We start from the raw sequence: 27,778 nt of genomic DNA, 5'->3' as shown, positions 1-27,778 counted from the left end.
AATACACGCCACCGTTTTATATCACTTGTGGAAACCAATTTAAAAAGGGACACAATCCTCCTCCTGAATACAAGGAGATTTGGGTCATTGCAGCATTAAGCCTAGTTTATGCTTCTGCGTCAGGTCGACGGCGTACCTACGTCATAGCTACGCCGTCGACGCACACCCCTACGCCGTAGCCTGACGTGCACCTCCCAAAAATCCTAACTACGCGTCGTGTTGACCCCTGAAACCACACAGCCACACACACCTGGCGGCATGGCGGTGAATTGCAGAGCAACATGGTCCCTCGACGCAGAACTTCGAATGCTCAACGACGGCGTCACGTCGTCAGCGTCACGACGACGTAGTAGGTACGGCGTCGACTTGACGCGGAAGTATAAACTAGGCTTAACACTGAGTTGATGTTGAGTTGTGTAATAAGAGACTCTTCAGTACCTGGATCTGAACTCTCGTCCTGCTGGCTCTTCTCTGTGTCTATTAAGGCATCAGCCAGGTCGTACTGGTTGATCTCAGCGGTTTCAGCTGGGTGGCAGGGCAGCACCGACGCAGGAGTTTCTGACAGCTAACCAGACAGAAGAATATTATAGTCGAACATAAAACAATTACATGGCATTTTTATATCACTTTCCAACTCTTATTACACATAGGATTTCACGTATCATATCTTGATACACTACAACATTATCTCATACTACAGAATACTTTTACTACTTCTACTTCTGTAAACAAAGCCTATTGTATGTCTGTATGTAGATCTCTCCTCTGTTGCGCTTGGGTTTCTATATTTATCTTCAGGTTAAACTACTTTTTGCTATGGATAAAAAAAGCAAACCAAAGATTGAGTGTAAAACCCTGAGTGAGAAAATTAATCTCAGTATAAATCAAATTAACTGGAGGTGCTGAACGAGTCTGAGGCCATTATTCAGTTCTTATTCATTCACAATTGAAATTCTCCAGTGAATACTTTGGTCTTACTGGCAATTTCTGGCCAGCAATTTCAGTGGGTGAGGCGTGTCGCGGAGGAGGGTGCAGGTCGCCCTGGGAGACCACGTACTGCAGCAGGTTAACCAGGGCAGCGCAGGAATCTGCACAGGTATGAAGGTGAACCACATTGTTGGAGCAACGGAGCTCAAAGAGAGGCTGAGACTGGAGAACAAAGAGTGGAAACAATGGAGGCACATTAAGAACAGGAGAATCAATGAAGGTGGAGCTCAAACTAAATAATTAACAACGCACAGAAAAGACAAGACCGTGGAAATGCAAATACAAAACATTGTTACATAACAGATTATAAACTGAACTTCCTCACATGTGTACACCTTGTTAGTGATTGGTTGACAGGGCAGCTGCTTCATGTTTACTGTCACTGTTTGTTTTTGTCTCCACGTCCCAACTAAAAAGTAATCTGAGTCGTTTTGTCTGAAGCTATGATTACAGTGAAACTTCCTTATGGCAAAAGAAATATGTATAAACACAGGGCCTGTGATTGTTAGTGGTTTCAGAAGGAAATCTAACTAAATTATAATGTTTACTTTCACATGTTCACAGGCAGGGTTGGTCTGTCTGCGTCATGAGAACAGACGGCGAGCACTCACCAGCTTGCCCGCATCGCTGCCTTTCCATGTGGTGATGGCGAGCTCAAGCAGGTCAATGTCCAGAACACACAAATAGTCTGTGTGACACAAAGACACATGGCGGGACCTATTAGAGCGCCCCTCATTTTGACATTGATTATTTTTTAAGTTGCTAATGTTAACTACTGTATTATACTTAAAAAACAAGATCACAGATAGAAAAAGAGGTCATCTTACAAACACCTGTTTTGGAAATAATGTTCTATGTGTAAGGGAACAAACATCCTGACAATTTTGTTTTCACTCATTGGGAATTTCTCTCAACATGTTACATGAACAGACCTAAACCTCTCCAAGTGGTTGCTGAATAACTAACAGACACAATATAAACAAACATGTAGAAACTCGCTCGCCTCCCGAGATTTGCACTGCAAACAACCAAATGCAACACTCAATAACAACAGCCTTAGTCTCTGCAGAGAAAGAGTATTTTCAGTATTATAAGTATTCTGTAACTGTAACATGTAAACATCACGTGTCTTACCTCTCCTCAAGTCTACAGTGTCAGTCTCACATTTGTCAGAGAGGTAGAGAGCAGAGTCATCCAAGATGAATCTGACCACAACATAACAAAAACACAATTTAGCCAAAGATATTACACCAGCTCACATAATGTGATAATTGCATTTCAGAAATATTTGCAGTGCTGATAATTGTTTCAACGTCTAATAATAAGATTTTGATTATTGTTGTATTTAATGGAGAATCTTTGTGTTCAGTTAGTGGGCAACTGTACCTGAGGTGGAAGGTGGCGGTGTCTACAATGATATTACTAGACAGAGAGAAGGACTCCGCTGTGAACAACACGCGCAATGGCAGATAAAGAGGTCTGGCAAACAGAAAAACAGAAGATGAGGGTTGAAAAAAGAAGAAATGTGCAATGTCAATATTAATGTAATTTTACCACACTTGTTTTGTGGCTATAGTATATACCTGTAGTCCACCGCACAGGTAGCGAGGTGTGTGTGGAGGATAGTGATGACGGCAGGTGCTGTGTATCCCAGAATGGGGTCATCAATCACATCCAGGAAGTCCACCAGCTGCAACAAACAAACAAACAGACTCAGCTAGCAGGTAAAACAGCAAAAGACAACCATTTTATATTCTTCCACCTGAATTGATTTTATAGTGGAACAAGTTTTTTTTTTCTCCTGCACAATCCAAATGGTTTAACTGGAAAAGAAAACAGAACAATTTGTGATTGCCATAATAATAGCATTGGCTCAATTTGTTGCATTAAATCAAACTTAACCAGCTACAATGTAGTAATTCACAGTGTTTTTATCTCTTGGAACTAGAAAAGGAAGACGAAATATCGCGACTACTAGCCCCTTCAAGATATTGTTCTTGATCATGTTTGTCCAAGCTCTCTGAATTTTTCTTTAATGCACTTTGTTTTCTGGATGGAAAGATTTGTGTCTGTTCTGCATCATCAGTCTGTAAAAGCCAATTACCTTTCAGGGATTTTGTCCTTAACTGTAATCATCCTCAACTCACCCAAAGACAGTGCCTACATAATGCGGCTTGAATATGAAACAGCAACAGGATGACGAAGAGTGAAATTCTCTAGATCAGCATCTCACTCTCTTGTACTACACATTGAAATCCCTACAGTTTGAATAATACATATGGCTAGAAATGCACTTTTATGAACTTTGAAACAACACGGGGGAAGAGAGAAGACACTGTTGAGACTCAAATTTTTTAAGAAGACTTGTTTCTTTTTGCTTCCTTGTACTGCTTCTCACCTGCTCATGCCAGCTGTGATTAGTCTGCGTCACGTAATGTCGCATGGTGGCACCTTGAAGTCTGAGGGCAACGAGGAACTCCTATAGTGAGAGACAGAAACAAACATTTGTTTAATGTCAAACTTGTACCAGCAGCAAAATCAGGCGTTTGAGTAGGACATACCTTAACACTCCTCTGTGGGTCCAGTGTGATTTTGATGGCCGTTGACAACATTTGTAGCTCCCCCTCCTTGCCGCTCACACTGCTCACACCCACCTCTGTCGGGTAGATGGTAGGGTCCAAGTGCTTTGGGGGAGTAAAGTTGGGCATCTCTAACCGCTGTGGGATGGGTGTGTCTTTTACTACTGCTGTGGTGGAGAAGTCAGAAGAGATGATGACCCAGCACAAACATTAACATTTTCGAGTTAGCGTTAAATATACTTTAAATTATTTAAAAAAGGAAAATATGAATTCTGTTGCGATTAAAAAGAGAATGCGTACCTCGATGGTAGAGCTCCACTCGCCTGCTCTCTATACACAGGAAATTGAGATTGGGATTGTTCTGGTGCTGTGCCACACTGAATATCTTCCCCCCTTCCAGGTCGAGCACAATTTCCCCATGACTCTGGTCCTCCTGAATCAATGGGATGAAACAGGAGCGGTTGAGAAACACAAACATTACTGGATGAAAATAGATACATGTTCAATAATTAGCTCAAGCCAGAGCTGTTTTTGAGTCTTTTGAACCAAGTCAAGTCTCTGGTATGTGGGGATGTGACAGCCACATGGCTCACCTTCTTGTCTGTTCTGGCTTGGAGGCGGCCTTTGCCGATAATCACAGTGAGGGAGAGGAGGCTGAGGTTGTGGTTGGGGCGGGTCGTCGATTGTTGTGTCTTGCCAGATGATTCGCTGGCCAAGTAGAAGTGAGGCTCGTCCTCTTCTGAATCAGAGTCTATGGCAGAGAGAAAACCTACGTGATGTGCTTGATTTCATTCATTAATGGTGAAAGAATTACCTTGATAGAACACACACAAAACCGGCTTGATTAACACAAGCTGTGTTAGCGGGCTACTTGCTATTATAAATGCTAGATCTACATGTTTTTCCACTTCGACAGCCAAACCCACCTCGTTTAAAGGCGGATTTGCAGAGCAGGAACTCGTCGTGGTGATGCCGGCTGTGGTCGGGGCTGTAGGCCGAGGGGGGAGGAGGCTCCCACATCAACAGATCATTATTGATCCTTTGGGACAAAGGGGTGGGTGAGGAACATTAATGTTACTTCAGAGACAGCATTTAAGACCAATATATAGACCCTTACAAATAGAAACTCAGTTAATTTTCTCAGTTAATCTGCTCAGGAGTAATGGAATCTCTGAATCAAAACTGTCTTTTGTCCGTTTATTCTTGCAAGAAGGAAAGGTATGCCACAGTCACCCGAAGCAGTCTGCGACACAGAATTCAATGAACCAACAGTCACAGCCCTCTTTTTATACATGAGGAGGTTCACACCTTCAAACCACGTGAAACAAAGAGAACACTGAGTACCCGCCCATCTTAGACCATTTGTCTCTTGGTCCTTGATATCAAAGAAGTCACAATCTCCTTTGCCCTGGGAAATCAACACCCCATCAGTTCACGAACTCCCCTCATATACATACACAAGGAAAACAGTCCTTTGATCCACTTACCCATCACCATCTGCTTCCAACATCTCTGAGGAACATTTAAATCAGTTTAACATTGCAATACGATATTTTGCCATTACAGAACAAAGCTGCAAGACATATCTATTGACCACAATTGAGAGTGAACTTGGTGTACAATAACAAATATTTGACTAAAGAGAATTTCAAACATCTTCCAACTTTTTGAGTGATACCTGCAGAATGTTATGTTGGAAAAGAGCCTTCCCGTCTGCGTTTCTGTAGACGTACCTGTTGTAGAAGCTCTGGAAGGCCTGTTTGCTGGGAAGGAGGATGTAGGCCAGTGGCAGGTTGATGTCCACCGCACACTGACACTGAGCGACACACTGCGCCTGAAACTGACGCATCTCCTCTGGGTCGGCTGGAATCACCATCTAGAACGAGAAAGGAGGACAGACGAGGAGGGATGAGTTCGGTCCAGAATATTGATAAGATGGATGATGAATTGTAGGTTTTTTTGTGCACCTCCTCAGTCTCAAACATGGTGCGGTTGGAGGAGAACGGGGAGCTGGTTTTGTCGTTGAGTTCACAGTGACTCTCAAAAAAGGCGGCCCCCAGGTCCCTGATGAGGTTCATCCCATCCAGACCTGCAGCCGGGCCCTGGGTCTCACTTCCACGCACACACACGGATATCCTGCTCACAGGAACAGAAACAAAAGTACTGGCTTATGGTAGAATACATCATAACAATATATTTTGTCTCATTTCATAAACAAGAACGACTTCATTTAGATTCCAACTTTCTTCAGTTCTGTAAAGTGCTAATTTCAAGCAGATTGTAAATTATTATTCTCATATACACCACTGCTAACCTCGGCAGATAGTCACGGTTCTTCTTTACTCTGATACAGGGGAAAGAGTCGCCATCCCAGCCCTCGTATGACCCTGGTGAGATACAACAGGTCTACTTCATAAAGACATACATACAAAACATTATAAACTGCAAATAAGAGTTGCTTTTCCAGCTTTTAACAATAAATTGTGTTCTACAGGACGACATTCTTCAAGTGCAACAGCAAGTTCAAACAAAGCGACAGTCATTCTACCATTTGAACAGATCCATTCCGCTATTGCCGCTTAAACAAGCAACAAATGTGTTTTTTTAATAACAATCTGATGCTAATTCAATAGTTTGAATGTTCTGCAGTGGGGTTGTATGCGGTGCTGGTCCAATTTACAGTTTCTATCCATTGTCTTAACTTGCCGTCAGACAGCCCTTTCAGACGTGGTACTGAAAGAAACAAACAGCTACAGTTTGGGGTTGTGTGTGTTCTCACCATGCAGGTCGGTGAAGGAGGCCTCCAGCAGCTGGGTGAGACAGGGAGCCCACGGCTGTCCCGGAGCAGTCTGCTCGCTCTGGAGGTCTGGGGCCTCCTGGTGCTTCAGCTCCAGTTGACTCAGCTCAAGCACCAGGGTCTCCTGCCGCACTACCCTCTGTGTCGGAGGTCGACGCTTAGGAAGGGGCCGCAGGTCAGGTATGGGGAAACGAAGCCTAAGGATGGCGTGAGGGGAGAGGAGGGTGAAGGAGGAGCACAGCTCGATGCTCTGGGTCTGAGGAGAGAAAGTCAGATCACAGAGTTGCAGAAAGTTGTTAGTTTGATTTGTCACTGTTGAAGATCTATTAGCTGCTTAAGGGCAATCTGAACACTATAGAAAACATTCTTATTTCTCATTAATTTTGTTCATGCATGTATGTGTCAGCACAAATACGATTGATCAGATGAGATTACTTTTTACAGCTTTTTCCCCAAAACAATTTGCGTTTTTTTCATGTCCCATTGTGATGCATATAATTTTGATGCATCTGTTCTAGATGCAGTGTTTTAATGAGCTTACAGACTGTTACACTTGCTAGCAGATCTGCTATGTTTAGGGATTCTTCTTTGTGTAAAAATGTCTTAATGATGATTCTAATGTTGAGTTTCACCTGCATGAGTCCGGGTCCAGCAGTATGTGTGGGACAGTGGCTGAAGGCTTTGTTTAAGTTGCTAAGGCGACTGAGGATGTCCAGGTCCAGCTCAGCGCTCAGCTCTGCCAGCTCCACCCGCACTACACTGTCCCGCCGCACCACCCGCTGCTTACCCTGCCAACACAGACACACACACACACGTCAAAGTTTAGACTGACGTCTCCGTTAACGTCATAGTCCAGAATGATAGTTATTTTTATGAAATGTTTGTCTAACTACATAAGTATTAACCTGATAAACTAGTTAAATGCATCTGATTAGACATTAGAAGTTTGAACTTCCTCTTGAAAAGAAAAAAAAACTCTTATCCATGCCATACACACCAACACAGTAAAATTATCGAAAATGTAAAAAAAAAAGTTTTAGAAAAGAAAGTCACTCTCGATGCATAAGAGGTAAGACATAAAATGCTGACAAATATTGTAAAATATAGGTTTTTGGAAAGTTAAAACTACACAAGCAACATCGCATGAAAAAAATATCATGTAACTTTCTAACTACAAGAGAATCATGATCATGAGAAAACATGTTTCTCAAGGGTTGAAACATTGTTAGTGTAGCACAATGAATATAAAACAAATACCATTATCGTAAATCAGAAATGTTTTGAACTTTAACAGGCAATATAAAGCCAGTGTGTGTGTGAAAATGCATACTTTTCGTAGGTGTTTTTCTGTGAGGCTGTAGTGTAGTTGGGCACATGGTCTGGCCGCAGCTCCAACTGTGAATAGACCGGCTTTCTGGAACTGAAGTAACTGGAAGAAGACACACAAAGAGACACAATGTTTCTTCAAATCATCAAACTACTTTTAGAAAACATTTACAAGTTTAGTTAAAAGTAACTTCAGTCTGAAAAATTGCATCACGTCACAATTCCAAGGGATTTTGTAAGGTATCTCCAACATGACAATTATCACCACTGACGAAGGTGTAAAGTGTGAACACAGCCACAGGGTGAACTTCAGAGACTCACAGACAGACAAAGAGATTACCTACCTCACTGTACTGAGGCTTTCCGTCCTCCCAAAGGCTCTCTAACAGTTCCAGTCTGCTGAAGGAAAGGTCAGAGGTCACGGCCCGACTGTGGCGTCTTCCGCTCCGCATCTCACAAGCAACCTGTACTGCTGCTCCGGTAACTCTGTGAGAGACGACAGGGCGAGCGACAATTAGAAGAAAAGAAAAATATTAGCAATACAGCGGGCCGGAAGTTACACGCTACAAACCCAAAAGACAGTCGATCCAACTTCATCACAGTTTCAATGTATTTCAGAAAGTATTTTTTGTAACTTAGCAGCTTATTGAGAAACGGAGGTTTGACAGTGTTGTCTACTAAATATTCTATGAACTTTCACAAACCCAAAACAAAAACACTACACACCGACAGTAAAGTACCTTCCAATCTGTAATTGTTGTCAAAGGAGTTTTGTGTGTGTGTGGGAAGTGTGAGAAAACTTTAAATAGCGCTCCTAGTGAAAGCCAGTGTTGGAGGGTCAAGACAAATAAATAACTCTGTATGGATTGTGTAATATTAAATGAATGACACTGTATGTGTTATACAAATGCATCAACTACAATTATGGGATGTATCAGGTGATTGTGGAAGGAATCCAGAAAATAGAAAAAGTCTCCCACCAAATAAGTTACACAGCCTGGAGATTGGAGCAGATAAAGAGGATCAGGAATGTGCCTGTGAGAGGGCTGCTTGAAGGCCTGAGGGCGGCTCCTGTTGGGGTCGACCAACACCAAACTGAACGAGCTCTTTGAACTGGTGAGGCTGAGACATTCTGAAAATCAGTAGATCTCTTTCTGTCTACTGCCGGCAGGTACCGATCTACGCTGGTCTGCTGCCACTGGATCTCTGTTTCATGGGATTTATTTTCTATATTTTATGTAGTCCGTTTTTTTATAACTATCTAAATACGGACCTATCGTCAAGTCCATGCAAAGATTTTTTTTAACAGAACAGAAGCTATGGCCACCCAACTTAAAACTCACCAAAGACAACATATGCATCTGTGTTTCTCTACCTGAGGTGGGAGTGTGGGCAGGCCTTGGCAAAGCCGCTTCTCAGATGGTGAAAGTCTCGCTCACTAAACATGCTGTCTTTGAAGAAGGCCAGCTCCCGGAAGAACACCTGAGACACCTGAGCCAATGAGGAGGCTCCATCAGGCTTAGAGGGTGGGTCCTCCTGCAGGAGGGTGAGGGTGAGCCCGCCGAGAGTCAGACGCAACAAAGCATCAGGCTTCAGCTGATCTGTCTGGCCGCTGTGTGAACGTCCTGCAAAGAAGAGGATGACAGTTCAGTTTTCTTTTTTGAGACATTACTGCAAGAAGGTCAGACACTTGTGTAAAGTGGAAAGAAGGTGCAGTGATTTTACCTCTGGTCCGGCTGCTTGACTGGGGTAGACTCGACAGAGCTCCAGGATACCTCCTGGGACAGTTCACCATGCCCTGGCAGGGAATATTAAAGTGGATATCAGACTACTTGTGATTTGATTGGCACATTTACTACTTCCAGCTCTGTGTTTGTTTTCTGTAGGTAAAGAAAGAGATAGCTCACATAACTCAAATATATCTTGTGCCAATACCCTATTAGACATTTGTATCTTTGTAAAAAACATAAAATTACTTCAATACTCATACTATTTTATCAATACTTAATAACACCAATATTAAAAATAATCTCTCTCCCACACGCACGTGCACACACACACTCCAAATACAGCCCTATCATAATGTAATTTACAGTTTATGTATTTTACCGTGCTAAGTTTAACAGTACAATTTGAAACAGCTCAGGGTGTTCTTTATTGTGTGCAACAGTGTGAGAGCATTGGAGCTTTAATAGTGAGATTCTGACCTGAAGTGACTTGCATGCATACGTGTATCTCATGACTATGTGCTTCATGTCCTTCTCCACCCTCTCATCTGTGATGGTTAAAACATCAAAACGGCCCTCTGTCTTTCTTTAGCCTAAAGCTACTGTTTAATGGCTTGAGCAGACTTCATCAGCATGTAGCCTCTCTCCCTCTCCCTCTCTCTCTCTCCCTCTCTCCCTCTCCCTCTCTCTCTCTCTCCCTCTCCCTCTCCCTCTCTCTCTCTCTGTCTCTCTCTCTCTCTCTCTCTCCCCACCTGTGCGAAGCTGGCCAGACTGTGTGTGGAGGACTCCATATCACTGTCCGACATCTCGCTGCCGGAGCGCACAGACATCCCGCTACTGGTCATTCCAGTAGGACCCATGGAGAAAAACATGTCTGCAGGTAATAACAATAATACAGTTAAATACTGCAATGTACACAAACTTCAGTGAACGTTGCCACAAGATCAACACTTTATATTTACTGTGCAACGTTTACACCACTCGGGTTTCTTATTGAATCGACAGCCCAAAACAACCTGTGTCTTTGCATTTCATACAGCCTGGCTAAAGGCAGATTTCCTACACATTTTTTTTAATAATAATGCTCTATACCTACATAGTATACTGTATGAATGATGGATGTATATTTTAAAAGAGAGGACATGTTCATCCACAGTGGCTGACATGGTTTTAACTACATGGTTGTAGGAGAAAAGCCTGCTGAGGTTGTGATGCATCTCAGACAGACCGCTTATATAACCTGACCTTAGCTGTCATATGTACCTCCATTCTCCAGGCCGGTGATGAAGGGCTCCAGGTCGTGCTCAGTTTCCCACTCCCTGTCTCTGGGACTAGAGCCGAGCTGCTTACTGAGGTCATCCTCAATCATACGCAGGTCGTCTGAGTCCAACGGACGACTGAGTGCTCCGCCACACTTATTTTCGATCTCTGGGGAGAGAAGAAATGAGAAACAGATTCATGAATGTGTTTGTGAGAGCGAAAGAGATCCAGTTTGAGTGTGACCAAACATTTATAAGGCATTAACAGAAGTCTGTGACCTTACCTTCTTGCTCTAAAACACAGAGGAGACAACACAGACTTATTGTCTGTGTGTATCTGTTCGAGCTTTTGAGGAGTTTTATATTATCTATTCCTTAAGGGTGAAGGCACCCAATTACCTCATGGTTACAAGACACAGACAAAGTATTGAATTTCATAGTAGATTTCTGGTTGTACTTAGTGAGTGCATGCATGAATGTAAGTAGCATTTGTACATTTTACTCATCATAAAGATAGAGAAACCTGTATTTGTGATACTATTTCTGGACAGAAAACATATCTGAATGTTAAAGTGGATTTGATTAAAATGTAGTCATGCTATTATAACCCCACTGTCATAATCACCATGACACATTAAACATAACCTGTAATGCAAACTAGGAGCCATTAAAGCATCTAATTGTGACCACAGATGTAGCATTGGCAAGAGTCAGGTTTAACCCGGGTAATTGGTGCATGCTCATCACAATGTCTGTGTTATACTGTACCCGTGTCTATGCAGAGGGCCGACAGCAGGTCTGTCAGATGGATTATTTGATCCGGAGACAGCAGCATGTGGACACAGCCCACCTTCCCATCCAACTCCAACTGACCAGCAGAGACAAGTTACAAAAGTTAATATGACCGTTGCATTTACTGATTTTTCATGGATGTTACAGTATGTAGACATGAGCACACACACAACCACACACACACATAAACATGCACACACCTTTGGTCCCGGCAGCATATCGTTCTGTTTGATTTTGACAGTGGTTTCAATGAAACCTGGACAGCTTCCTATGAGCAGTGGCTGAGACGGAGGACAGGGAGGTGATGTCAAGGACTTCGGATCTTCCGCCTCATCCCCTTCTTGTTCTTCCTCCTCTTCCTCTTCATCCTCCTTCTCCACCTCTTCATCCTCCTCATCTTCTTGTTCTTCTTCACTTGCCGTGGCTGATTCAGGGTGTTCCTCCTTATGATGACCCTATGAAATGAGGAGATATCTATCTATGAGCATATCTGGTTGGTAATCCTATTGTTGTTGAAAATGTATATTATGATATCTTCCTCTAAGTTAACTAATAAACTGCCGCTGTCAGGAAACAAACTTGCATTTTATTTTAAAACAAAAGGTTATTTTTAGCTTGTAACTTTGCAACCAAAAAGATAATTTTCAAACATCACCACGGGAGGAAGAAACTGATTTAAGTCTGAAGAGCTGGAGATTTTTAGTTAGTTATTAAAGCCTTTTAAAAACCCTTCTCCACTGAGCGATTGCTATGTACAATTGTAAATCATAGCTTGTTTTATAAGGGAAAAAAAGCCCGAAACTGCTGTATTTGGATGTATTGAACACCATTAGTAATATACAAGTGAAATATAAGGTTTGGTACATGGAAAAATTTAAATGTCACAGATGTGCGCAAATGTGCCCCAATGCAAATTTTGGTGATCTCATCTGAACATAATATCACATGTGCAGTCTTTTACTATGACCAAAGTTATTAAAATAGCCATAGTGGTTGCAGAGATGCACCCTTTTTAGTTTGGGTATGCAATTTTCGAGGAAAGGGGCTAAAAATAGGTGGGTTTTTAAAAGGTTAACTCCTTTACTACACATTAGCTCCACCTGGACTGCTAATTCTGTGGTGCAGAATGTGGTGTAATGTTTTGTTAAATGTATTTTTAGATATTCTTTGTTTTTGGTTAGCTCAATCGTTTATAATCCTGGTAATAAGTGAATACATAAGTAGGCGAATAAATACCTTATATAACCATTAAAAAAATAGATACAAAGATTACACATGAAGAATCTATAGCCGTTAAGTCTCCATCACCTGCACTGTGCCTGTGCTGTCGTAGAACAGCTGAACGGCGCTCAGCTGAAGGATTTTGTGAAGGAAGGAGGGCGGCTGGTGGATGTCAACAGGCACGGCAGTCTGGCTGGCTGGATCCCGCACTGCCTCGTCAAAGTACTCCAGCCTGGAGGACGTGCAAACAAACACACCCATCATTTCGTGTCACGACAGAAAGCAAAACAAATTGGTTTAAGGTAATAAGATTTCTATTCTGTGAAACAGGACCATTGTTAGGCACTCATACCGTGGTTTTGTAAACTAATATACCTGACAATATAATACTGATCAGCACAAGTTGCACTTGATATTTTGTTGTTGTGTTGCTGAAGTACAGTTCTGCTGTCAGTCTGTTGATCTCAAATGATGCACTCTACCCCTTAAACTTGTTTCACCGGACTCAAATCAGTTGTTCTGTTGAAAATCAAGCATTTGAGATGACAGGGCCTTCTGGTCACTGACCCCAGACCAACACAGCCCTCCTGAGCAGCTTTGTCAATAAGGGGTTCAACAGTGTCACAGTGATATACTATAGAAAATGGCAAGACATTCATGGGACATGTAGCACCAGTGGAAATACACACAGAGCTTTGTAGCGCAGTAGCTTGGTATACACTATGTTCTTTTGGATAACAAATTAAGTAAGTCTTCTGAGCTCAATCTGACTAATTATATTTCTAATTTCTCAAGCGTTGAAACGTAGCTCAGGTCCACTTTTTTTTTATATCATCACCAAATGACCTTTGCAAGTAACCTCTGAAGTTGCATTTAAAAATGCACAAAGATATGCTCTCTAGCAGCATGTTTCAGCAGACAAACTGTTCGGAATAGTAATGTTCCCATTACTATTTCGAAATGAAATGAATACAAAATAAATGACAAACATCATGAAGGAGGAGTAATAATCAATAAAATAGTCTTCATTAAAGTGAATCTTGAAAAAGCAGACATACCGTTTAATGTGCACCTCTAAGGCAACGCCTGTTTCCAGGTCCAGGGTCTGGTGCTCGATGCGAACGATAGTGTCTATGAAGGTGACTTTAATACGGCGAAGGACTGCAAACACAGATGAGATGAGAGACATGCAACAGTTCATCAGCACTGACCTTTCAAATCATCTCTACTAGTGTCTGATTGTTTTTTTGGGGGGTGGGGGGTAACAGTAATACTGTAAGAGACACGTTATTACTGTAGGAAAACTGACGCATGCATGTGCACCCTGTGAGCTCTTCACAAAGAGAAGACACACACAGCTTTGACTCACCTGTTTCAATGGTTTGTGCAAATGTCTCAAGCCCTTCCAGCGGGGCAGGCGGCTCTTCAGACGCCTCAGGGGGGTCCTTCAGGCACTCCTGAGCCAACTGCATGCTGGAGGTCATGCTTGATGACCAGCCTTGGGAGTCCCAACCCCCACCTGAGTGCAAACAAAATCACATGGAACTCAGACATAATGCAAGAAAAAAAATTAAGCACAGTTGCAAAAAGATCCAATAATAATAATCAAATAATTCCAATAACTCAAATGTAAAGATGTGCTAACTAATGACAGTTAAGTGACTTTTCAGACTGTTGCTTCCAAAAAAAACCTACTGATTTAATCCCTTTGCTTTATGTTATGACATTTTATTAAGGAAGAAAAACATTGTATGTATTTATATATATATATATATATATATATATATATATATATATATATATATATATATATATAAATATATATATATATATAAATATATATATATATATATATATATATATATATATATATATATAATTTATTTTAAAAAAATAATGAAAAAGCATTTAAAGTCTTCAAAGACTTGTCATGAAACGATCTTACCAGGATCCTCACTCACATGTGTTACTACAAATCTGATTTCACCAAATGTACATGTATATATCACCTGCATAACAGGTGCATAACAAAATGTACAGATCTCATAATAACTGGATCCCTCACTCAACCTGTAGCTGCCTGATGGACGTTTAGTGTCCAAAGGGGAAGACTTGTTTTCCAGAGAACTTACTGGTTCGGTACTTGGGTCGACATGTTATCTGAAGACCAGACACTTCTAGGGTGCAATGATCCGTCAGGAGAGCTTGCCAAGGGATGGTCACTGCTATGCTGCCCACAAACCCATCCACTATCTCCAGAGGAGCCCCAAGAGTCTCCAGCAGCTCGTTGACCGCCTGGAGGAGAGAGGAAGCAGTCAATACGAACTGTAAATACCATGTTTTTATTGTATCATCACTCTGTGTGTAGACTTATACGGCAAAGGAAGAGGAGAATATACAACATCTCTTCTGAATGTTAAAACGCGCTGGAGAGGTGCAGTTAATCTGGTCAGATTATGTGATGCGTTTCCTATAACTGCAATTCCTCGAAGAAATGCGAGCCCGGCTCGAAGCATGACGTTGGAGATTGTTGTTGAACTCCAGAGCGAGTTGCGAAACAGACAAGGGTGCACGAGCCCGACAAAAACAGTGTGGCTCGTGGCGCGGTGTTGATAGTCACCTATCTAATAAAAACTAACCCAGACATCGAGGTTGATTTCCTTGATGACACCGCTGCCGTTGTAGAGGTCCAGGCCGAGCTGGTCCAGACTCAGTCGTTCCTGCAGAAAGTGGCCGAGGTAGTGCTGTAAGAGGTACCGACAGGCCCGCTTCTTGATCGAGCCTGGCCAGGGAAAGAGCCAGCGAGACATGGGGCCAGAGGGAGCGGGGAGAGGGAGCGAAGAGGTGGCGGAGGAGAACGAGTGCGACTACAGTCCGCTGGCAACTGCATAACAGACTAACACACGGGGTGCCAAACCAGGGAATAAGCCACGGCTAGCTGCAGGGGGCTAAGGAAGGGGCAGACCGCAACTGTACTTCTTCCCTCGCCTCGACACAAAAAACTCAGAAATCCTTTGTCAGGACCGACGAGACTCCCCGGTTACGTGACGAGACGCTACTCCAACTGTTTGTGGCTGTCTCGGCTCATATTTTCCACGAGTTTGTGTCGAATTGTGGAGCTGCAGATTCTGTTGTTGCGTATCTCTTGTTTCAGGGTTGTTTATTGTTATCGTACGCCAACTGATGGTATGGCGAACGTACGTGCGTCACGCGTCATCGTGACGACAGGACAAGACCCCGGAAGAGAGACACCATCCAGGCGCCATCTTTGTAAGGTTATTAGTAGATTGGAAATCTACTCATATTACACCTAATTTGGTATTTTATTTTCTATATGTGTACATGTATTATGGGTGATTTAGATTAATTTCGTGTTTTTCCAAATGCTTTCCAACAATATATATCTATACATACAGATATATAATAAAAAAAGAAGCCATGAAGACCTTGTGTCAACGGTTAAGTTTTTATTTAATTTGCATTTGTGTATGCTTTTCCAGTGATGGACTTGCGACTTGTCCAGGGTGTATCTTGCCTTCACCCATTGACAGCTGGGCTCGGCTCGAGCACCCAGCGACCCGAAACAGGATAAGCAGTTCGGGTAATGGATCGATGGATTTTGTATGCGTTAACTTAATCTGTGTTGAGTTTTTGCTGAGCAATGGTACAGTACATTCACTTACTCTTGGGATGAAAATGCAGCCTCATTTAATAGCTAGGTTGTTACACTCTTTATGTAAACTTAAATAGCATTTTCTTTTCAGGAACCTCAACCACATGCTGCTTTGTTCCTCAGCCGTAGGAAACTCAAGAAATAAGTTTCATGCTCAATATGTTGTTCTCATTGTGGCTAAAGTGAAATGTAACAAAATATGTTGTATTGTAAAACAAGACCAAACATGTTGAACCATCGGCTATATGTCTTTATTCTTATGAAAACATGTAGTGATTTCTATACAAATAACCCAAAACTAAGGTTACAAAAAACAACCCAAAATAGTCTCATAACATCAGTCTAATGGTCAAACAGGCTGTTAAAACAAAAAAAGAAACCTTGATAATGATTTTTAATAAAACAAAAGACATTTTATTTCACAGAAATATGATTCAACTCTTCATTTTGTGAATGCAACTTCAGGGATCTTGCCATCCGTCTAAAACAAAGAAAGGGAAAAGAATTTCACTGCCATGCTATAAAAAATGTCACATCTTTATGGCAATGAGGAGACACATTTTTTATTATCATATTACCTTTAACTGAGTGAAAACTTGTGCCGCTTTGTTGAAATCCCAATCGTTGTCTTGCAAACACCTGCAACAGAGAATAACGGTTAAAATATATTCAGTTACGTAAAAAAGTAATTCATGCAATATGGCAAACACCATATGCAAAAAACAAACAAAGAAAACCACCCACTTTTGGGACCATTCCAAGTTCATGCCAGACTTTTGCGAAAAGGCCACCAGCATCTCCTGGTGCGGTGCAGTGAGGGTGGGGACGGGGCTGGAAGAGGGAGTCGGGGCAGGAGCGACAAAGGCTCGGCGAATCTCCTCTGTTGTGGCCATCCGGATGAAAAGCTGGTCGTTCACAATGCACAGACTGTGGCACAGGAAGGACACAGACAGAACATAAGATATCTCATATCCCACTTACATTAACTCAACAGTATTAATCCTAAAAGGATTACACTTTTTTACTGTGAAACTATTTTAATGGCAGAATTTACTCCAGTCTTTGAATGCTGGTAATAAGCTTGAATTTCTGTTCTTCTCCATTAACAAAAAATAGAGAACAAAAAGTATGACATATGCTTCAGCTTGAAAGGCCACAATTGTCCAATAACTGTTCTGATAATGAAAGTGTGTACCTGGAGAAATACAAGGATAGTCTCTGTCTACCACAACATGAGGAGTCAGACTAAATTTATTTATTTATTGACATTTGATACCTTTTTATTTTTGTTCTATATTAAATCATAACCATCCAGAAAATGTAATTCTTAGGGTTAGTTATTTTTTCTAATGCAGTTTTGTTTTGGGCTGTCTGGTTTCATTATTTTAATTAGAGTGTAGGACACTATACTATATTCAAGCGCTAATCCAAGTGGATTTCTTTACTTTTAAGGTCAAAGGCAGCGAACAGGAGTAACATTTAAATAATTTGTAACTTGAACACAGTATTATCATGTAACATGGAGAAAATATATATTACAATTTAAATTTAACTTTGAGATGCATACCATATAACAGTAATGTTACCGTTTAGTTCTCTCCAGCTACATTTTCTGGAAACTCTACAACTGTTATTACTCATTTCGTACTACCTTACCTCTGGAAAAATGTGAAGGACAACAACAACAAGATTCAAACCATTGGGAGCTCACTAAACTTACCCAGAATTCCCTGCTGGGACTGTGACGAAAACTCGAGAGAAAGCCATGGTGGACTCTCGAGATTTACCATCAACGGCAACTGAAAAAACAACATGAGAAACATTAACAACAAAATCAACACTATTCATTTTTGCAAAAAACAAATATAAAATCATGATAACCAAATAAGTCACCTTCTTTGAATACTCCGCTCACTGTGAATGATAGCAATGTGTTCTGTAAAAAAGAATAAAAAAGGTGCAGAATAAATACAGAGAAATTATTCACAGTGAGACAGAAAAGGCTAACGGAGAGTGCTGGCTGACAGAACAAACATGATCTCACCGTGAAGGTGTTTACGTCGACATTGAAGGAGGCGATGTCGTGCTGCGTTTTGGGCAACTCGTTGATGAAAGCCACCACGTTCAGCCGCGTGTGCTTCAGAAGTCGAAACCGCACAGCTAAAAAGAAGGCAACATTCAGAGAAGAAAACACTAAGAGGCATCTCAAATCAGAGCAACATTCAATCTCAACAATTCAGACGCTGCGACAGGTCAAGAGCTCGACGGGTAAACTCACTGGAGTCTTTGATTCTCTTCAGGTTTCGAGTGTCTTTGTGATACTCTCCAAGACTGCTCCTAAAACAAGAAAGGGCGGACAGATGGAATCAATGTGAATGCAGATAGAGTTCCTAATTATTATCTGAGGTAACACTGAAAAACTTAACATCCCACAAATTCTTGCGTTATTCAGTGCTGCTCCGGGCATACAGAAGTGTGTGCCTTTGCGTGTGTTCTTACCGAGAGGGGTTCTGGGTAGAGTACGGTGTTGTGAGGGATAACGATGCTCCGTCATGGTATGCGTCCAGGAGTGGCTGTCTGTCCCCAGAGTCGTATATACTGTAGTACCTGAAACAGTCAATCACTTAATTTAGTTTTCTTGGGATTCTTTTATTGCACACAACTCTTTTATAGAAAATGTTAAAAGCAGTACTGGTGAATCAACCACTAGTTGGGTCACATTACCAGTGCATTAAGCCAACCGCCATAAATCAGTTAATGCAATGTTGCCAGAAGATGGGCTACATAAAACAAAAAAAATAAACTCACTGTGTCAAGAACCGAAGGATGATGACCTTGATTTCATCAGACCCAAAGCAGCTGCCCTGGATTGTCAAATAAAAAAAACTATGTTAGATCCATAAAAAGGGAAAATAACCATACTGAGTAGGGGTGGGTACCGAAAACCAGTGCTAGTATGGCAGAGAGTCACAGAGTGATCGCTGGGGAGACAACATGAGTGCAGGAGCTTTTACCGTCCTCGGCTTGTTGGAACAAAGCACTCCAGAGTTTGTAGAATCCAAGCGTTTTTGAGTTCTGTTGCAAATGCTCCTTATCAGGCCACCTTAAGCTGGTCTGTTCTTTTTTTTTTAAATATGTATTTATTTAGAGTATACTTCAAACAGTTAATATATTGTTCAATTTTATTGTCCTTGACAATAAAAAAGCATTTGTGTTTAGGCAACGGTATCGTTTTAGCACAGTTATAGGAAGAAAAAAAAAACGATACCCATCCCTAATCCTGAGACAGTCACATCACTTATGAAATCCCACCATGGAGTGATTCCACTGACTGTCACATACTTCCGAAGACATCAATGTCAATTTGAGTAAAAATAGATAATCAATCAAGATAAAACAAGTTACCTTGCACGGGGGGATAATGGTTGGCGTTTCCACATCAAATCCAATAGGTGGGGGCAGGTCATGACCATCCTAAAAAGAAACGACATGAATTAAGAGAAATTAGGCGGAATTTTCAGAATTTTTTGATTGACTTCTTCCTAATATGACCGCAGTCAAATGAGGATGATTGCAAAAAGATGAAGTAAGAAGATTAACATGTGCACTTACCAGTTTGAGAAGCCGAGGAAACCTCTGCCGCACAGCACTGGTACGAAACAAAAACCAAGAGCAGGATAGTTATTATCATAAACGACACTAAAGAAATAAATTATGCTCAATGATTTAAGTCAGTCACACCTGCTGACTCATTTTGTGACTTTCAGTTTTTCATTTTAAGATGATAAACTGTCAAAACTATTTGAAAGAATACAGTCATGAATATTTACAAGCAAATTGATGAATTAAAACCAGTGCCACAAGGGGGTTAATGTTTTTAATACAAGTAACATTTGCAAATGGACCATTCATGTCTTCATCCTTCCTTTAGGTTCATGATGTGACATTCAACAACTCGCCCATCCCAAAATGTACTTACCAGTTGGTATACTCACCCTCTCCCCCAATATGGAGATACACAGAGATCTGACACGGGGAAGCAATATAAGCACACTTTTTCTAGCACAGACGTGTAAACATGCAGAGACCCACAATCTACCAGACTGCACTAAAACCAGCAAACACATCCATTTTGAATTATCTGCTGGGAGAGAGGTGGTTACCGCCAGATCTAGAGGGAAAAGGATATCAAGTAAAATCCACACAAACCACGGGTACAAGTAGTACAACATTCATGCCAATCACCATCCATCATGCAACAGTTGTTGTGTCTGCACCCATGATTATCAGCAAAGACAAGATAACCTGACAAACAGATCGGAAACAAAAGGACAGCTGGCTTCATGAGTGAGCTGAACGCAGCATTCCCACCACTCATCCTATTGCTTTCCCTTGCTGCACACGCAGAGCCGAGATCAGTCAAGCACCCCAAATCCACCACAGAGTCTGAAGAGATGGGTCTTCATGCTGGAAGCTTATTATTTTCAAGCTTCATCTTGGCCCACACCTCTACTTACAGAGGGCAGGGAGATCATTATGCAATGGACTGGATTGATACTTATTTATTCTGCTCTCTCTCTCTACTGTATTTCTGAGCTTGTTTGTACTGGTCACAGACATACTGGAAGAGGAAATGTTTTCAGGTTTTTTTCCATTCGACTTATTTCAGGCAAGACTGGACTTCAATTTCCAGTTTGGAACACATTTTCCTCAGAAGTTAGTTAAAGGCATTTGCCAAACTCTCCACTTCATTCACTGAACAGCAGAGGCCTGTTTTAGGCCAAAGGGAACCAACTTAGTGGTAGAGACGGACTGCTTTCTCTGTGCGGCCCTTCATTGGTCATTGATAATGACACGTATCCCTCTCCGCCTCAGCCCAACAGTTGTTTCTGTCGAGCCCCATCTTCTCAATTTATTCTCATCACGTTTTCATTGAGTCAGAGCTCATGGGGAATGAGGCTGAGTAATCGTGACTGTGCCTGCCTTAGGTTGTCCCGAGGTTTTGAGGTGGGATCTTACCCGTCATGGGCTATCCAGCCTTCCATACTCGCCTTTTATAGGGGCAGAGTGGGCAAGGATGCTAAGAGGGGAGGGGAAATCATCGGCTGTGGATTTTCTTTGTTTCGTCCAAACATTTGTCAAGACAACTGTGGATTGCCCTCTTCAATAAAAAAAAAACTACACCCGTTATACAGTACTGCTCAAGATTGTTGTAGATTCCTATTTTTTGGGAGCAGTTCACAGTAAATTTTATTCAAAGGTTGTCACGTTGAACATGTTTTGTTTCTCTTCCAAGTGCTTATTCTCGGCATTATGCATCAGCAGCAATGCAATTGTGTTTTGCAGTGGTTGATGGGATAAATAACCAGGATGTCAGTGGGGGAGTGCTGGGTACAGCATCACCAAGAACCACAAAATTTACCAGAACTTGAAATGATGTCTGACATAGAAGCTGAATAACTGGCAGAAAGCATGGCTGTTCAAACTGTAGAAAGTTTCAGCAAGCTGAAGGGAAACAATGTGGCGGTGCATTGTGGTTAGATATTTTGAAACCAAGAAATGTTTAGTTTACTGTGTGAAAATGAATTGTTAATCATCAAGTGTGAGGAAACCGTGTGAAACAACCAAAAAGAGTGGAAGAGTTTGCATGGTTAATTTCAGTCACTCTTCTCTCCAAAAGGTTCATCCTTGACTGCCAGAGAAAGGTTTTAGTTATTGTTCAGGCATATTACACACCCACCCACACATATACAAAACGTTTTCTTTATCTTCTTTTGTAGCATACTGCTGAATACTCTTGATACGGGAAAGACTCCTCGACACCTCTGTTTGCACACAAAGTCACAACACTTTGTCCCCTCGATTAAATCTTCTGCCCTCACCCCCTGAAATCACTGACTGACCTGATGTATGAGGCTTGATCCTTGAAGAGGCCACACAGAGGGTTCCTGTTCAACCACAGCTCCACCAGCTTCAGGTCTTTCACCTTCTCCAGCTCCCGGTCTGACTTCAGCTGGACGAGCAGACAGAAACAGAAGAAGTTGGCGAGAGAAAAGGATTTGTAATTAGGTCAAGGACTTGGATATCACTTGTTCGATCAACTGAGCAGCCAGTCTCACCTCATTGTGGGAAAGGTTGAGGGTCTTCAGATTAGGCGCCTTGGAAGCCAAATTAGTGAGTTCATCCAGTTTGTGAATGCGATTGTTGCTGAGGTTTAAGCCTGTCAGCTGGAAAGACAGACATGTGTTAGCACATTCAGTTTGAACCATCACTTCAACAGCAGCAACAATGTGCACCTTCATTATAATTGGCAGTTGGCCAATTGGCAGTGTTAAATTTACCTCTGGAATGTTTTCTTCAATGATCTTTATGACAGCTTCCATGTTTGTCTTCCTATTCAAGACTACTTCAATGTTTTGGGAAACCAGGTCTGTGACATAAAAAAATTAGCAATAAGAAAACTAAGCACATTTTGGGAAATCATTTTCGGTGATAATAAGGGAATAATAGGTCTCTGCTGTTTTTTACATGTCATGCATATGATTTAAGTGTGGAAGGGACAAGTGAATTATCACCTGGGTCTGTTCGGATGTTGTTCAAGTCCAGCGCTTGCTGGGAGCCATCAAAACGTTTTGCCATGCATTGCTGTGAAATAAACGGCAAACAACACGAGGACTCATTGAAACAGCAAAACAATGTGTCAACATGAATAGAAACCTCCACCACATTGACTTTGGGTAAGAAAGTAGAAAAATGGACAAAACTAACCATAACATTAAAAGGAGTTGTCTTAATACATTAATTCCTGTAACATTCAGACTAAAATACGAAATTCCAAAACCCCTTTTTACTTCCTACATGTCAATACATGTACATTTAATCGTAACCCTGGTTACTTAAATACAACCATGTTAATTAACTGATGAACCTAAAAAAGTATTAATCTACTTTTGAGCTCAAGCATTTTGATCCATACGCCACAATATTATCAGAGATTCCACATTTTAGAAGTTTAAATTGCAGTGTTTGCAAAACTTGTACAGTAGCCATATAAATGTCTTTGCCCCCCATTGATTATATTTCCTCTGGCTCACCCTCAGGTGCTCCAGGTGTTCCGGTTTCAGGTCGGTGAGGAGGAAGGATGGTGGAGCACTGGGGTTGATGTGCACTTCCACCTTGAAGAAATAAACATCATATGGCATAATGGAAGATGCAAAATAGACATGTATTGTACACACAAGTTTTAGATTTAAGCTCCTATATAGTTCTATTCATAGCACAATATGATGTTTTCACTGTTAGCGTTGTTATCGGCAAGGCGCCAGCTCAGCTGCAGCAAATCGAGTAATATTTCCATTTTTAACCCAACTTACCTTATAGCCATCTGTGTCTGTGATCTTGTGAGTACATTTGTGTAAAGCATTGGCAACAGAGGAATCATCCACATAGAAATGGACCTTGTTCTGGTCAACATAGAACTGTACAGACAAGGGAGAGAGAGGCAAGATGAATATATGCAAAGATGTTGTCCACCACCAAGAAAAGAACAAAGACACAAATAAATATCACTGTTATCAGAATTTAAAGCATGTGTGCATTTAAAAAGGGCAGAGGGTCTGCCTTTAAAAATAAAAAAGTCATAAGACAGCACCAAATCTCACCTGTACAGGTGTGAAGGGAACCGAACAGATGTTCTGAAGAGCAGGCAATAACCATTTCTTGTCATATTTTCTTCCATGCGGTATCTGTCATAGAGATGATGCAAATATGGTTTAATTAACAGTTTACGCAGTATAAATATGGATGTTCTATAGAAACCGAAACAGTACACACCGTTACTTTGAACCAGCCTGACCGGCTCCTGCCTCCTCCATTGCCACCACCTCTGTCTCCTCCTCTACCTCCTCCCCTACCACCTCCCCCTTTGCCTTGGTTCCTGTCTCTGTCAAAGCGGCCATCTCCTCCTTTCCGAAAAGGTCTTCCTTTTAAGGGTTTATAAGGGTTACTAAAAAAAGAAAAACAAGGCCGTTATTGAACAATCCTCCTCCAACCAGTGTTGACCATGAAACAAAACAGTTTACATTCAATGTTTCTCACCTATTCGTACTGTTAAACACCAATTTACACTCACATCAATGAAGTCCCTTTTCTCCCCTCACCTTTTATGATAATTGTGCTACCTTTCATGGTGCATTTACACCATCAACTGTCACTGCCTTTGAAATGGTTGTCCACCAAGTCATGCCAATGTTTTTGGCAAATCCTCATGAATGATAAACAATAAGGTGAACTTCTTAATCGATATTGCTTTACATATATATTAGTGATGGAAAACTCCACAGTGTATCTTTAATACAGATAAACTGACTGGGAGCTTTTATAAGTTTGCTCTGGTTTAGAACTTGTAGACCTTTTCTGTGTGTATGTGAGTCAGGTATTAGTCACCAATCAATTTTAAAAAAACACACCAATAAGTATAAATAAAACAAGTCAACAGTGATAAAAAAAAAAAAACACAAACAAAGTACTAGATTGAGCTAAATTCACTTTCAGTTTCCTCGTTTGATTGTTTTTCAAGAGGCACATTTTAAGCGAGACATGAGTGTTCTGAAAGCAGCTTGGGGTACTTAAATGTCAAAATAGGAAGACTTGTTTTACTTTATCTTCCTGTGACTGACTATGTGTAGGCCTCCACGTGGTTGAGAGCATTTAGGTCTTTTTGTTTATGGGTGGGATGGAAAATGTTCACTCTGTTCTATTAAATTGTTTTTCCAGCACATGGGTCCCAACTATTTCAAATTGATGAAAACACACTTACAATCTGTGCTGGGCGGTGTTGTCCTGGGAGCTGTCACTCATAGTCACATCGGCATCAGTATCGTCAAGCCTAGACCGTGGCCCAGGACCTCCAAAGCCTCCAGCGTGGCTTCCCCTTTGGCGGTCTCTGCGGGACCTGTCATACGACCGACCTTTGTTGGCGCCCCTGCCTTTACGGCTACGAAAATGTGGTTCAGCTCTATCGTCATGCTCTGAGAAAGGAAGTTAAGAAGATAGTCAGTTTTGACATTCATATCATTCCACAAAAATACAGTAAAATCAATCAGTTATACGATAGCATTCTGTTGGAATACAAGTAACATAAGTAAAACTAATAATAATGCACTAGATACGGGCAGTGAATGAATCGATCAGTACAACAATATTAATGAATAAAACAAAACCACATCTTTACTTACCAGTCTCTCAGAAGAAAGTAACAACTTGTAACCAATAACTGTATTAAATATATTGTTTGAAGACAATAGTGCATCTTGCAGTGTAATACTAATAATAATTAGTAATAATGAAGTATACTTATGTGTGTTGTACTTTTTTGTTCAGGAATAAAAGTACTAGTTGGCGGATTGGTGTTGATCACCTTGCATGTAACGTTTAAATCACCACGGCTCCAAGACACGGATATCGCGACCACACGTCACTCACAAGGTTGTCAGGCACAACCATAATCCACGACTAACAGACCACTTCTACAATATACTACAATGTGTGTAAATTTCCAGAGTGGGGTGGGGTCAAGACATGATTTTACCTTCCAGGCCACCAGTGCTTGTGACCTCTCTCCTCACCATAAAGCCCTCTGGGTCTAAGAAATCGGTAGAAGTGGCACAAAAGATGTAAAGTTAACGTTGACGTAACCAGGCTCTCTTACCGTTGTAGTAATGTCCGCCGTCCGCCATATTTCTGAAATCGCGCTAGGATGAACACACAGCCCTCGGTGAAAATACAAATACAAGCAGTGCTTCGTTTATCGTTTTTGCGAAACACAAATGCCAGGCTGTGGAATAAGTTCCAACATCCCAAGTGGAATAGTGTTTGTGTCGGAGGAAACACGACGCGACCGCAATGCGCGTGTGTGCTTTGACTAGCAGCTAGCTGGTGGCTAGCTTGTGCTAGCGCGTTGCCGAGAAGACAACGGAACTACAACCTGTCTTGTTGAACACCGCTTCTCTTCCGGGGCAACACAACGGCGCGATGCATTCAAGCAAATTTGAAACTGTGGTTATTACAAGAAACTGAACGCATCATAATATATAAGTTGATGATAGTACATTATATTTTGCTGATGTTAGCTTTGACTTTATATCAGTGGTTAGTCGCTTGTAGGAATGTATTAACTACCCCAGGAGATTTCAAAGGGTACGTACAATATACATATTTTATGTATAAGTCTTAAATCTGAACAGGACACATAATATAAGTAATATCTTTAATCTTCAGAATGTATTAATTTAATGAATCAATATTCAGATAACATGCAATTGTTTTGCTTTTCAAAGGACAGGGTGTTGTATGTACACTCAGTGGCCACCTCACATAAATTGTACGTGTATGACAATAATGTGCAAATGTGTAAAGCTTAATTATTTATCTATTAGTATCCCCCATTATTATAGTTACTGACTGAATCTCTAATCCAGCAACATACCATTTGAGTTATGTGATCATTTCAACCAAAATATATGGAGGAAAATATATGGATTGCCAGTGAGGCAGACATTTTCACATGTCACAGGAGAAGAAGCTCCGATTTATAAATAAAACAAACATGAATAATGGCAGCACCAAGAGAAGGGCCCTGCTATTGTGCATGCTGTCTCACTACTTTACATAACCCAGATATTATTTATTGCTATTACAGTTGCACGTGTCCAACAATAAATAGTAAGTCAAAATGTCTACTGTGAAGGGGCTCTGTGGCAAGGCCATAAAGGTTAAGCTAATTAGGCTTTATTGATTTAAGTTATATTATACATGATTACATTACACATTATATTTCCATCAGAGATCTCGCTGTTGATGTGTGAATTTATAAATACATAGACCACGATACTCTACTTTAAACCAGATACAAAAGTGCCGTGAACTTGGATGAAGGTCTTAACTTACCGTCATTCAGCACATGTGTGACCACAGCTAGATTTTGGAAGCGTTTCTGGAACCCACGATCCATCAGGTAACGTTAAGTCTCCGACCTCTACTTGGGGAAACTGAGAATAAAGTCAAAGAAGATATTCAAAATAAATAGCTCCACATGCCCTGTTAACTGTTGTAATGTCAAACTTCAACCGTTTTCTTAACCATGTAGTGGTTAACAGTTGGCCTAGCTAGCTAACGTAGCTGTTAGCATTAGCTCCGGATCGAGCTTGACTATATTTCCAGAGACATGTGGGAAACTATCGCATCTGACACGCACCTCTGTCCCTACTGTGGTCTCGTCAGACTGCCCCACTCACTTTGTTTTCTCCCAACACGAAAAACAACTTGGCGGTCCAGGTGCACCGTTTCTAAGCGTCGCGCATTGGAATCAGGATCATGCGCATGGATATGGGACAACTTCATGTACATAACATATCTAC

General features: G+C 41.3%; 2 protein-coding genes and 1 long non-coding RNA gene across 9 annotated transcripts in view; 1 reads left to right on the top strand and 2 right to left on the bottom strand.

Annotated features, from left to right (window-relative positions):
- atg2a (autophagy related 2A) overlaps positions 1–15,864 on the bottom strand; it is a 21,580-nt gene extending 5,716 nt beyond the window's left edge. Inside the window, exons 1-29 of one of the 2 annotated variants that reach the window (XM_068588795.1) lie at positions 15,328–15,864; positions 14,821–14,983; positions 14,058–14,207; positions 13,747–13,849; positions 12,776–12,920; positions 11,668–11,922; positions 11,444–11,543; positions 10,680–10,844; positions 10,169–10,290; positions 9,415–9,487; positions 9,065–9,314; positions 8,034–8,175; positions 7,694–7,792; positions 6,996–7,151; positions 6,346–6,619; positions 5,881–5,953; positions 5,534–5,702; positions 5,300–5,442; positions 4,493–4,605; positions 4,160–4,317; positions 3,867–3,999; positions 3,549–3,733; positions 3,386–3,466; positions 2,571–2,677; positions 2,374–2,466; positions 2,122–2,192; positions 1,599–1,675; positions 979–1,149; positions 439–565 (exon numbers count right to left, since the gene is read on the bottom strand). In XM_068588795.1, coding sequence (XP_068444896.1) covers positions 439–565; positions 979–1,149; positions 1,599–1,675; positions 2,122–2,192; positions 2,374–2,466; positions 2,571–2,677; positions 3,386–3,466; positions 3,549–3,733; positions 3,867–3,999; positions 4,160–4,317; positions 4,493–4,605; positions 5,300–5,442; positions 5,534–5,702; positions 5,881–5,953; positions 6,346–6,619; positions 6,996–7,151; positions 7,694–7,792; positions 8,034–8,175; positions 9,065–9,314; positions 9,415–9,487; positions 10,169–10,290; positions 10,680–10,844; positions 11,444–11,543; positions 11,668–11,922; positions 12,776–12,920; positions 13,747–13,849; positions 14,058–14,207; positions 14,821–14,983; positions 15,328–15,498 — 4,069 coding nt within the window. In that variant the 5' untranslated portion in view covers positions 15,499–15,864. The remainder of the gene's footprint in view (positions 1–438; positions 566–978; positions 1,150–1,598; positions 1,676–2,121; positions 2,193–2,373; positions 2,467–2,570; positions 2,678–3,385; positions 3,467–3,548; positions 3,734–3,866; positions 4,000–4,159; positions 4,318–4,492; positions 4,606–5,299; positions 5,443–5,533; positions 5,703–5,880; positions 5,954–6,345; positions 6,620–6,995; positions 7,152–7,693; positions 7,793–8,033; positions 8,176–9,064; positions 9,315–9,414; positions 9,488–10,168; positions 10,291–10,679; positions 10,845–11,443; positions 11,544–11,667; positions 11,923–12,775; positions 12,921–13,746; positions 13,850–14,057; positions 14,208–14,820; positions 14,984–15,327) is intronic. The other variant, XM_068588804.1, reaches the window with a different exon arrangement.
- LOC137793001 (uncharacterized) lies at positions 15,451–16,595 on the top strand. The gene is made up of 3 exons (XR_011078179.1): positions 15,451–15,958; positions 16,189–16,289; positions 16,453–16,595. It is a non-coding gene; the product is annotated as an uncharacterized lncRNA (long non-coding RNA).
- Positions 16,591–27,778, bottom strand: nxf1a (nuclear RNA export factor 1a). Of its 6 annotated transcripts, none has more exons than XM_068588827.1 (23): positions 27,656–27,778; positions 27,309–27,409; positions 25,951–26,004; positions 25,180–25,390; positions 24,195–24,366; positions 24,023–24,106; positions 23,735–23,839; positions 23,456–23,536; positions 22,937–23,006; positions 22,703–22,791; positions 22,481–22,588; positions 22,265–22,374; positions 19,974–20,010; positions 19,767–19,835; positions 19,170–19,225; positions 18,861–18,968; positions 18,640–18,698; positions 18,406–18,521; positions 18,255–18,297; positions 18,082–18,160; positions 17,106–17,288; positions 16,940–17,000; positions 16,591–16,842 (listed from the first exon to the last, which is right to left on the bottom strand). In XM_068588827.1, the coding sequence occupies exons 2-23, from the start codon at positions 27,370–27,372 to the stop codon at positions 16,804–16,806; spliced, it is 1,998 nt and encodes a 665-aa protein (XP_068444928.1). In that variant the 5' UTR covers positions 27,373–27,409; positions 27,656–27,778; the 3' UTR covers positions 16,591–16,803. The 6 variants fall into 6 exon arrangements, with proteins under 6 accessions (XP_068444928.1, XP_068444919.1, XP_068444953.1 ...); XM_068588818.1 differs by having other exon boundaries at positions 27,616–27,756; XM_068588852.1 differs by lacking the exon at positions 25,951–26,004.

This window comes from Clinocottus analis, unplaced genomic scaffold (genome assembly GCF_023055335.1).
Source record: "Clinocottus analis isolate CAN_PGR_092001 unplaced genomic scaffold, fCliAna1.0.p SCAF_10, whole genome shotgun sequence".
NCBI lineage: Eukaryota > Metazoa > Chordata > Actinopteri > Perciformes > Cottidae > Clinocottus > Clinocottus analis.
This window is presented reverse-complemented; position numbering and strand designations above follow the sequence as displayed.